This window comes from Microtus pennsylvanicus, chromosome X (genome assembly GCF_037038515.1).
Source record: "Microtus pennsylvanicus isolate mMicPen1 chromosome X, mMicPen1.hap1, whole genome shotgun sequence".
Classification (NCBI taxonomy): Eukaryota; Metazoa; Chordata; class Mammalia; order Rodentia; family Cricetidae; genus Microtus; species Microtus pennsylvanicus.
This window is the reverse complement of record NC_134601.1, coordinates 28177710-28190307: the sequence shown is the minus strand read 5'-3', so window position 1 is coordinate 28190307 and position 12598 is coordinate 28177710. Positions and strand designations below refer to the sequence as shown.

The window sequence follows — 12598 nt, the reverse complement described above, 5'->3', positions numbered from 1 at the left end:
ACAGTGCTAGAGGAGACACAATCCCCTCCTCACCCATGCGTGGATGTGTACACTCATAGGAGCAAAGCTTCACTTTTATCCATGTTCTCCCTCCATGAAATTGAAAACAATGTTTTCCAAAGGTCAGTATATCCAAAGTACTTGTGTTAATCTGCTTACAATTACATTCTCGGCTTCCTTAAATCAGGGAATTCCTTTTGTCTTGACTGCAGAAATTTCAAAGCTGGAACAAGTGACACTGTAGAGGGAAATCATTCTCTCAGTGGACCAGTTCCTTCCTCATGGTTCAGTGTCTCACTCACAGACTGGGGACAGCCCTCTGACACATTGCTTTAGCCCACAAACATTCCACCTTCCCACATGGCCACACTATTTTAAAGTAGTCAGCTCCAGCAGAGAACTTCCACTGAAGCTACCCTTTTCATTTCGCACTCTCACGGTCCCTCGGTAACTCATGAGTGCTTGTGTCTTCACATATTAAAATATGTTGTTCAAGCTGCTCAATGAAATCACTACCTTTCATCTCCATTAGTAAGTGAATCTCACAGAAAATAGGTAATAACCCGGTATTTGGGATTTGCTTGCTAATGTTTCTCCCCGGTGTTGACACAATTCAGTGTTTTTATACAGTTAGAGTCCAGCTTTTTAATAATCCTTTTAGTTATTCTTCGTGTCTTTCACAATGTACATGTCCACCCCATTCAATTTCGCATCCCTTCTTCTCTACCCTCTGCCCTTTCACCCTCCCCCAGGGAAAAGAGGAACAGGAGAAAATTCTCATGGTGGAAGCTGGAATGTGAGTCACACAGTGCACAGTTTAACATGTGTAGATAGAGCATTAGGTGGGTGAGCTTTGCGTTGAGCAACAATCTTTGGTTGAGCAAGAGAATGAGTTGAGAAAAGAATGCACGTTAAAGTAACTAACAGACTGTCAGTAAACTGGAACAAGGTTAGAGAAAAATAAGGTTGTGGTCTTGGCGAGAGGACACCATTGCACTGTGGGAGAGAAGTCCTAGTGTATTCTGTTGAGAGTCTCTGGGAAGTCCAGAATCTTAACAGAGAATGGACATATCTATTCTTGGTGTTTTGTCTTCAAAGGGATGGGAGAGAGACAGTGACAGAGAGAGGGAGATGGATAGAAAGGAACAGAGGGACAGCGATGGAGAGAGTGGGAGCATTGTGAGAGCAGATCCATGCTATCTAGATATGCAGATGGAGGAAGAACAAGGGGCAGGTAAAAAAGGAAACAAAAATCACAACAGAGTCAAAACACACCATTAACCCCAACAGCAATTGTGAGGACCCACAGAGACAAGGATAATGGGGTAGGCACATATATGGGAAAAGCCCCTCAATTTGGCTTTTGACTGGAGCAGTGATAATAAAAAATTTGGGGGGAGGTCTCACTGGCTCTCCTGGAGTGCTCTACATAAACCATGGGAGTCTTGAACTCACATAGATCTGCCTGATTCTCCCTCCTATGTGCTGGGATCAGATGTGCGAGCCACCAAGTACTGTTGAAGCTATTTTTAAAATATGTCTGCTGAACTGGAGGCTAGGCAACTCCAGAGGGTAAGGTCTCTACCTGCATGTCCCTCTCTGGGAACCAAAGGCAAGTAAGTGTCAGAGGACTACTTTCTTTTTAGATGTCCGTGTGTGTGCGTGTGTGTGTGTGTATCTTGTGTGGAGGCTAGATGGTGACACTGGGATGTCTTCTCGGATCACTTTTTCACCTTATTTTTGGATAGAGGGTCTCTTCCCGAATCTGCAACTCTCCATTTTGCTGGACGGCCTGGTAAGCGAGTCCCAGGGTCCACCAGTCTCTGTGTGTCAGTTCTGGTGATCCAGGCACACACTGCCACAAAAGGAATAGAGGGGAGGGAATTGGAGATATATTGGCTCCAAACACATTATATCCATGTACTAATACTAATTAAAATGTCAAAATAACAACAAAGGGAGCAAACAAGTAATATGGAGGTATCAAAGACAAAAACCATAGCACATTCAAATCCAAGATCGGATGACGCACTGTTGGCAATTGTAGAATCAGTCAAAACCTCCTTCTATACCGTAGTGTGTAAGTTCCCGTGAGCTGAGCTAAGAGCTATGTTCATGGAGAGAAAAGCTGGAGAAATCACTGCAGCTTCTGCACTTCAGGATGAACTATCCTACCAAGGTCAAACTGTGGGTCTTCCTTGTATGCTTAGCTCAGGGTGAACGGAACCTTCTGTTCTTTTGGAAAACAGGGCCACTTCAGACTTCAGTTGGGCAAAGTTATACCATTTTTATATGATGTTGTTTGCTGGATTCTCCTGTAGGAGCTGAGTTAAAGGGTGAGACTATATAAGCTTGGCCAAACAGAGGGAAAATTTCAAGGTTTCTGAAAGTCAACTAATGAAGCTTTATCCTAGGGAATTCTATATCCTAGTATAAAAATAGGAATAAAATGAAAAAATTCTCCATGAATATTCACCTTTTACATGATTATATGAAAGTATTTTCAATTTTTGCTTGGCAATCTAACTTTTAAAACTTTGTTTATATATAGATGTGTGTTGTGTACATTTGAACATGCAAGTGCAATTGCACACAGCTCTGGGAACAGGGTGTCAGATTACCTAGCTCTGGAGTTACAGGTTTGTGAACCAACCTCCATTGGTGCTGGTAACCAAATCCAGATCATCTGTGAGGAGCAGCAAGTGCTCTTAACCACTGAGGCAGCTCCTCTGAGCAATTTAATTTTGGAGACTGTTTGGAAAACAATCTATTTAACCAGAAACTAGTGAAGGATGGAGGAATGATGCCAGTGTGTCAACAATGGGTATTGAAACAAAGAGCTGGGTGAAAGACATGATACCAAGTCCCAGGTACTTGCACATGCTAAAAGAGAAATCACAGGGCACTGTGACACACTCTTCAATAAATATACTGGTTCGCTGCCTCTCCCACTAGCCCCATGAGCTGCAGTGGTTCAGGCGCGGACCCCAAGGTGGCTCAGGCCTGTGCTGCCTTGGTCGCGGGACCAGCGCTTCCTGTGTTGGCTCCCACCATGCTCCCCACCAGCACAGCCACAAAGAACAAGGCCAGCCCCGCGGGGACTGCTTGGGGACCCGGGTCTGGAGCCTCTACTATGCGCACAGCCCCCATAGTGGCACGAGCCTGGAGCCAGCGGAAAGTAGCGGGCAGGCCTAGGTGGCAGCAGGCAGCATGGCTCCCCCTGAAGAGGCAATATTCAACAAGGTTTATGGCCTGCCCAGCGCGGCCAATGGAGAAGTGAAGCCCATAGTGTCCAGCACGCCACTGGTGGACTTGTTGATGCAGCTGGAGGATTACACCCCTGCGATCCCAGATGCAGTGACTGGTTATTACCAGAACCGTGCTGCCTTTGAAGCTTCAGACCCACGCATAATCCTCTTCATCTCACTAGCTGCCCAGAAATTCATCTCAGATATTGCTAATGATGCCCTACAGCACTGCGAAATGAAGGACACAGCCTCTGGCAGCTCCCGAAGCAATAGCAAGGACCGCAAGTACACCCTAACCATGGAGGAATTGACCCCTGCCCTCAGGGAATATGGCATCAATGTGAAGAAGCCACACTACTTCACCTGAGCCACCTAACCCAGATGTATTTGTCTTTTCCTCTGTCCCCACAGCAGCCTGTTTTCATAATAAATTTTATTGTGACAGGCAAATAAATAAATAAATAAGTGTTGCTGGAAATGTCGAATTAAAAATCTTAGCTAATAATCAGAGATTTTTACACCGGAATTATTTGAAGCTAAGGGGCAGCTTTGCAATGGGGAAGGGGCCATTGCAGCAGGACACTGTTCTATGATTCTGAGCTTTGTTTGTGGAGACACAACTGGCTTAGAGTGTAGGCTCCTCCTGGGACAGATGGGATGAAGTTGGGAAATGGTTCCTTGGCTCACCAAGCATACATGAAAGCATACTTTCTTTGCCCATTTCGCAAACGTTCCGTCAGAATCTGTACCCTGGATAAGGAAGTGGCCTTTGAGCTCAGTTCTTCACACTCTACCTGATATAAACAAGTGCTTTGCTTCTGTATACTTTTTTGCCTTTTTCTAGGTACTTCATTTCTTTTTAATTACTGTTATTTATTGAGACATTGTCTCTTGCAAAGTGAGGTAAGAGTTTCTCATGATCATGTATGCCAGTAAAGGGGGGTCCAGAGTTGAGTAATGCATTTTAGTCTGTATAAAAACCATACGAACTAGTTATGCAGTTGTTCATACTCTGCACCCCGTGTCCTGATTTGCGTGAGATCCTTACCCAGAGACCCCAACGCACCAGACGTTGACATTTGTGGGCCTCTCAGTTTGGTATGGGGTTTTCCTTGGACGGAGAGATGTGATTGGGAGTGGAAGGAGTAGCTGCGAGGTGTAAGCAACTGAGGTACAATTTTTTTTTACTATTTTATTATTTCAAATCCCATATTATTCTAAATTATTGGCAATAAATCCAATTCAAAATGTGAGTTTGGGATTTCCAGGGGTTGTTGTCTGTACTTATATCTTTCCATTTTTGAGTATTGGTGGTTTTCCTTCATGGATGTTTGTGTACCATGTGTGTACAGTGCCCAAAGGGTCCTGAAGTCAGTGTCAGATCCTCTGGAACTGGAGGTACAGGTGGTTGTTGTACCCACAGTGTGGGTGCTGGAAATCAAACCCCACGTCTCTTAAACACTGACCCATCTCTCCAGTCCCTTCTGTAATTATTATGGCTCTTGAAAAACCCATTATTCAAAGCCTTTATCTCTGCTGGCTCTAACTAAAGTGTACATATGGAAATGTTCACTTCAGGCCTCCTGGTTGAATATTTAAGTTTCAGCCCTTACAAATGGTAATTCTGGTAGTTAAGACTGAGGGGAGAAAACACTTTGCTGTTAGGTTTACAAAACATGATTTATAACAAATTAAAATACAAACTAAGTATGTTAATCTATCACAAATAATTAGGAACTAGATAAATTTATACTGTCTTACAAAAAAAGGTATTTGAACTTCTTAAACACCTGTTAAAGGAGCCAGGGGATAGAACAGCAGGTAAAGGCATCTCCTGCTACACCTGACTGCATGAGTTCAATCCCTTGCACCCACCTGGCAGAAAGACAGAACAAACTCCTACAATTTGTCCCTGAAAGCACACACGCACACGTGTTTGCATATCAAATGTGACAAAATGTTAAAATACTTTGAATATAAAAATACATATATTTAAATCATCCCCCAAAATATTGTTTCATTATGGAATTTTTATGAACTTATTTTTAATTTTATAAGAAACCACAGTTAAGAAACTTTGAAATTTTAAAGAGACTTTGAACTGTTAATATACTGAAAAAAATTAAAGGATTTGGTATTTTGAAAGTCATATTCCTTTATGTTGTAATGATAATGAAAGGTACTGGGAATAAACAAGGAAAGGTTATAGTTTAGAAGCTATGTATGTGTTTCAAGAAGGCAGAGGTCTACTGTAGTGGCTAGTTTGTCAACTTACAGAAATTAGCGTCATGGAGAGAAAGTGGACCATAGATGAAGGACTGTCTCCACCAGATTGACCTGTAAGCAAGTCTGTGGGACATTTTTCTTGATTAATGAATGGTTGATGAAATAGAGCCCAGCCCACTCTGGGAAGTGCTTCCTGGGAAACTGGTCCTGGGTTGTATAAGACATGTTGTTCAACAAGCCACAGAAAGACACTAAGCAGCTTTCCTCCATCTTTCCTGCCTCTGCTCCTGTTCAAATGCTTACTCTGACTTCCCCAAATGATGGCCTGAGATTGGGACGTCATTTGTTCCCTCAGTTGCTTTTGAAGTTTTTATCACAGCCATCAAGAAGCAATAGAGCACACACAATTATGTTACCTTTCAAATCTATAGAAAACAAAGTATCCAGAGCACCCGTTTGCACAGGAGTCTCCAGGAATACCATTCACAATGTCAGAGAAAGGAATAAACTCCAAGTTCTCTGTTCATTGTAGGCTCTAGTTTTCACTTCAGGGTGCAGTGTCTGACAGAAACACGGCAACCAAGGAAAGACAGAGAGAAAAACTATGCCAATATAGGTCCAGTTTCAACTTCCCTAGTATTCTGATATTGTGAACACATTAGTCAGATCCGTACTTCTGAGTGCTCAAGATCTCAGAATATATAGTGACAGCCATATGGAAAACACAAAAGAGAAAGTTCAAAGAAACAGGTAAAGTTAATTTTAATATTTTATTTAATACAAACTGTCCAATACTTTCCATTTTTTAACTTGTAAACAACAAAAGAAATTGCTCATTACAATGGTATTTGAGTTGGTTTTGAAATTTTGTGCATTATATAATGATGCAAGCATTATGAAAAATGTGTACAAATTTGAATGTGTCACAAAATAATTATGACACATGAATTACAGCATATTTTAACATTCTTTTTCTTATTAATTTAGAAATATAGTGTTACCACCAAAATAAAATTAATAAAAACAAATATTAACTGCCTTGCCAATTTCTTATTACATTTTGCTTGTAAAATATAATTTGAACCCAGGCAGTGGTGGTCCATGCCTTTAATCCCAGAACTTTGGAGGTGGAGGCAGGTGGATCTCTGGGAGTTTGAGGTCAGCCTGGCCTACAGAGTGAATTCTAGGACAGGCTTCAATGCTACACAGAGAAACCCTGTCTCAAAAAACAAACAATATATATATATTTATACATTTACCAGTATCACTACTAAAAACAAAATTCAATTACTTTTTTCTGTGGTTAGACTGAAACCAAGTATGATCTCACTTTAAAAAGAAAACAATGTAAAGAATTAAGCCATTGCATTTACTAATTTATTTCAATAGGTCATTATATATAAATTATTACCTACTATCTATTCTTTTTGTTACTGAATGTCTGAAATGCAGTTGTTTTGGCATCTCAACAAAAGCTAATTTTGTATTTTTACCATGACTTGTGATGCAGTATGCATTTAAAGAAATTAACAATATGAGTAAGATATTGTTATGTGTCTGTGTTCATGTGTTGGAGAAGGTGCATGCACTTGACTGTGTGTGCGCACACATGTGCTCATCCTCAAACATGAATGAGTAAAGTCAGTATCTGTTTTCTTTTTCTACACATATTTTCTGAGGGCTGATCTCTCACGGAACGTATAATGCACTATATTGCTAGAATGTCTGGCTATGTAGCCCTAATGATCTTCCTTCCTCCACCTTTTCAACACTGGAGTTACAAGTGTGCTCTTTAATGCTCAGCTTTTTACACAAATGCTAGGTTGGGAGCTGAACACAGGAGTGCTCGTGACTGAGGCATTTCCTTAGCCCTGTGTAAATTCTTAATTACCGACTTTACATACACCATTTCTAAGTAATTCTAGGATGTGCAAACTGAATTTATAATGGTGTTATATTTTGGAGTTTAAAGTCAGTTAGACTCAGTACTCAAACAGGGCTAGTATGCATCATAGCAAATGGGGCACAGCTAATGGAAAGGAGAAGCAAGCTGTATATAGGGAATGACTTATACAGCTAAGGAAATGTACAGGATTGACAGAACTGGGAGTGGAATAGGAGAACTACAGTAGGGGGAATATTATGGCAAGGATCCTAAGTCCCACCAAAAATTCATGTGACAAAGGCTAGATACCCAACTGAAGACTTCATGGGAAGTAGTGGAAACTTTACAGTTGGCCTACATCAAGGAATTGTCCAATTATAATTATGTTCCTGAGGTTATACTGAAACATCAGAGCCTCTGCTTGCCTGCTTTCCTTGTCCACTACTAAATCTTGGCGGTTTCCCCAAAGCAACCAAAACTGCCTATAGTAACTTAGGGGATGGAAACATTGTCTCATAAAAAATCCACCACCATATCCTCAAATATAGGCAGGAAAAGCTGTCATTGTTCTGATTTGTGTGGTGTACCAACAATTGAACCAACAGTATGAGCAGAAATATAGCAAACTAGGAGTTGATCATCCTGTATTACATGCACATCACTGTGATCAGTAAAATGAAATATATTAATAGTATACAAGAGGAATACTCGATTACACAGTAATTCTCGAAGTTTACCATTTTCTTATAAATTATTCTCTATAGGAATTAGTTTACATATCTATTTTCCCTAACTGTAATTTCCCTCAAAATAAGAACCATCTATATTGCATGTATGGATTCAGGAAATAACATTTAGTACTTAAGTAGTACATATCAGAATGAAACTGTGAAATTTACTCTGAGTAAGTGATCCATTTCATGTCATTCCTTCCTGCAATCTTTAGCACCGCCTTCAGTTGTAGGTGTACAATGGCAAGCCTCCATCGGTCTAATCGGCCCTGAAAATGCAATCGTTCATAGCAATGCATAGGGATAGGATATATCACGTATTTTATCTTCATCAAAGGTGTTATACTACGCATCATATTCACAAGCATACGCATTGTGATTGGGTTAGAAGCAAAGACCACGATATAGAGATGAGTACCACAAATTAGGGCAGGGATAAGAACAGAGATGGCAGAATCATTTATAAGGCAATGACTTATCTCTAGATGCTTAAGAGTACCAGAGAGATTTAACAGAAGAGTTTGAAAGGGTACAAAGTCATCCCAATTCATTGGGTTGTTACTAAGATTCAACATCTTTACGTGGGAAACCTGAGGGCACTGGGCTAGAAATCTGAAGTCTCTGTACGATTTATCACAGAATGACAGATACAAAAAATCCAGGCTGTGAGGCAGAACTCTGTAGGGAGAAAACAACAATAAAACTTCTGAAGAATGAGGATTAAATGAGAAAAACTGTACCTTTATATCAAGAATAAACCACTTTTCACATGCACTATAAATGGGTATTAATAAATTAATCTTTACTTTGTTTGCTTAATAGTTTCATGACTCTGGAGAAAATTTTTTAGGCAGCAACTTACTATGTAGTCCTGGCTGTCCTGGAACTCACTATAGAGATCATACTTCATTGAACTCAGAGAATCTGCCTGTCTTTGCTTCCTGAGTGCTGAGATTAAAATCCTGTGCCACCACACCTGACTGAAAGTTTTGTTTTCAACACTGAGATACTATTTCTTTTAATATTAAGAATGTGTAAAGGGTATTATAGTTGATGATTTGAAGAAATATTAAGAGGAAAACTAACACACTTGATACTTAAAATATTATCCACTGTAGATTTCAGTTCATGTTTTTAGTAGAAAGTTAACAGAAAGAGCAATCTACTGAAAATTACCTTTGGTCAGTCCCTAAATACCATCCTCTACTTTCATGGTCTATACCTTGGTGACTACAAATTAGCAAAGTGATCTGACATTGTAAACCATTGGCATCAGTGCTATAGAAAAAAGTCTTCCACCATCTCAATTCCTCTTTCTTCTCATATCTAGAAGGCTAGTGGTTTTTCACCTTCATATTTCTGCACTTATCTTTGAATTGCTGGCTGCTTAATTTTTGTAATTCCTCCTCCAGTTTCAAATTCTCAAAAGTGACAAAGTGGAAATCATAAAAGGTTTTGAGGACTTTAGGAATACCCATGAATATTTTCTATGTTGTCCCAAGACTTATCCAGGAAACCCAGAAACCTGTCTGAAACTCTTACCTGAGCACACTGTCCAGATGGTTTTTGAGACTGAATGAAGAAAATTTGAGTTCCTTAAGGTTTTCCATACGTTGCAAATGACTATGGAAAATTTTAAAGACTTTCCCACTCAGAGATCTAAACGGGACTGTAAGCAGACTAAGGCTGTTTGGGTGGCTCATCTGAGACAGTATGTTGGTGGGATCACTCAGAGAACCCTTATCAACTGACAGCCAATTCACACAGTTGAAATGAAGAAATTTTGGTTTGTGTCTGCAGTCACCTAATTTAGCAACTTGCAAATCTTGACGGCCTATGTTCAAAGCCCCTAAACTCTCCACAATTTTCCTCACAAGTAAAACCAAAAATTCCTTTTCCATTAAGCAGCTACCTAGGGAAAGATCCACTAGTAATTCGACATCCCCCAGGGGTAAGCGAATAATGGATCTTAAACCTCTAAAATGAAGCTGTCCTTCCATTTCTTTGACAGCCTGGTCAGAATAAATACAAGAGTGAAAACCAAAAGGTGATCTGATGCTGACTTCAGGGCATGTGATCCTACAGTCAGTGTCTCGCCTTAAATCTAGGATCCTCAGTTTAGATTTCCTGTAGGGGTAAGAGGAGATAGAACATCTGAGAAATAGCAAATGGTAATGAAACCCAGTAGGATCAATGATGACACAGAGGAACAAATCCTTTTATCCATAGCTGGTACTCCTTGTACTAACTACCAGCAAGTCTTTGCCATGAAAATTCATCCTCCTCTTCCCCCATTCTTTGTACACATTAAATCCTCTCTGGTCATAAAGCTCCTGTCTTTCTCTTAAGTAACACCTGTTACATAAACCCATCAATAGAATCCTCAATATCAGATTTCTTAAGGAATATTGAGGACATCAGTCTTTAATGTGTTTCCAAGTTTTAGCTGAGTCTCACAAATAACCCTGCAGCATTCACTAATTACTCCTTCTAAGAGAATATCAAGCTGTAGAATTATCTCCTGTGTCTCACCATGTCTCCATTATACAGTCTTACCGAGAAGCAGAGTTCTTTGCAGGATATACTGGAAGATTCTCAATCACGGCTTTCAGGAGTTCACGATGAGGCACCCGTACAGTTAATGTCCCAAGATGGAGACAGTAAAAGGGCCAAACTTTCACCATCTCACTCAATATATTCTTATGCCCACCCTTGAAGGCAGCAATGAACAATGGAACAAAAAAATATCTAGGAATATTCTCCAGAGCTTGGATTGCTGCAGACTCATGTCTCAGCAAACACTGTATAGCAAGATCCATCAGAGATTTGGGGTTCTTTGCATCCATTTTTGTGAACCTGCATCAGGAGGAGAAATATTTATAAGTTCTGGGAGAATACACAGTGTCTTCTTAGCAACCCGTGCTAGTAAAGAAGAAATCAATCAGATAGCAACCACCAGCTACTTCTAGTATAAACACAGATTAGAAATAAACTTGTGAGTTTATAACCATATGTGTTTATGTGTGTTACTACTCTCTCCTCCATGTATATATACTCTGTGTCCTATAAAATGTCATCAAAATGGGTAGTAAATAAGCAGAAAACAATTTTGGTCACTTATCTACATGAATTCCAGTATTTTCCCTCAGTAAATTATAAGCTATGATGAAGAAAAAGATAAATCTACAAAGTGGTACAATGGTAAATATTAAAACATCAAATTAATTGTGATTAAAGAGAAAAAGAATGACATTCTAGCCCTTGATTTGTCTCACTCCCAACACTATATTGTTGCAGATGAAGACACAAAACCCTACAAGATACTCATGAAGGAAGATGGTTAAGAACATAAAGTTGACCTTAAGAATATTCAGAAACATTAGTCATGAATTAATCCTAAAGATGAAAAAGAAAACATAAAATCAAAATAAGGCAGTACAGTTTGGGGCAAAGACTTCAAAACTGTTCAACTCAAAGTTGTATGTCGTCTCACTTGTAAGTAAAAACTAAATAGTCAATCTGATCATGGAATAATGACTTCTAGTGTCTAGGAGAGGTAGCAGGGGTTGGGGTGACAAAACAGTTAGATATAATTCATGTAACCTTAATGTAGGTGGGTCTTCTATCTATCTGTTGTTTCATTGGTTAATTAATGAAGAAACTGCTTGGCCTGATAGGTCAGAACTTAGGTGGGTGGAGTAGACAGACCAGAATGCTGGGAAGAAGGGAAGTGAGGCAGTTGCCATGATTCTCCGACCTGAGATAAATGCAGGTTAGGATCTTTCCTGGTAAGCCACCACCTCGTGGTGCTACACAGATTACTAAATATGGGTTAAAGCAAGGTGGGAGAATTACCCAATAAGAGGCTGAAACTAATGGGCCAGGCAGTGTTTAAAAGAATACAATATGTGTGTTGTTATTTCGGGTATAAAGCTAGCCATGCGAAGCTGGGCAGGTACGCACTCCGCTGTTCCTTCTACATAACCTAGAGGTTGGTATGGACATATCACAATAAGTCTCATTAATATGAATTATGAGTATGTGTTACAAAAATGCATATCAAGTGCATATCAAATAAACAATATGGAGGGTTTTAAATTGCAGTCTTTAAAACACACAGGCTCTGAGAAAGAATAAATTGATGTAGATAGGAGAAACATTCAAGAAAATTTGTTAATGATGGAAAAAAACAAAATGAGGGGAATTAAGAATCCTGGAACCCACAAAAGAGTCAGAAAGCTCCTAAATTTTTCTTCTACTGCCAGAACAGCAAAAAGTCCTCTAAAATGCCTACAGACCACTGATAAAAAGAAAACAGCATGATAAATTAAAAAAACAACAACATAGTATCATATGAATACACAAAATAAGGAAAATTTTGAAGCAAAAACTTTAAAACAATCAGAAACAAATTAACTGTTGCTTATCACCTACCTAATATGGTACTTTGCTACAGCATCTTGTACACTTTTCATGGCATTGTCTTTTGATAAAATACCTTGATGACT

At 39.5% G+C, this 12598-nt stretch overlaps 1 protein-coding gene and 1 pseudogene across 1 annotated transcript; one reads left to right on the top strand and one right to left on the bottom strand.

The window, feature by feature from the left end:
• The first annotated feature begins 2959 nt into the window (after positions 1 to 2959).
• LOC142841081 (transcription initiation factor TFIID subunit 10 pseudogene) lies at positions 2960 to 3626 on the top strand (annotated as a pseudogene).
• Positions 3627 to 8254: 4628 nt separating this feature from the next.
• Positions 8255 to 10936, bottom strand: LOC142841354 (melanoma antigen preferentially expressed in tumors-like). Its single transcript, XM_075958191.1, has 3 exons — positions 10647 to 10936; positions 9633 to 10217; positions 8255 to 8768 (listed from the first exon to the last, which is right to left on the bottom strand). The coding sequence occupies exons 1-3, from the start codon at positions 10934 to 10936 to the stop codon at positions 8255 to 8257; spliced, it is 1389 nt and encodes a 462-aa protein (XP_075814306.1).
• Positions 10937 to 12598: the final 1662 nt, after the last annotated feature.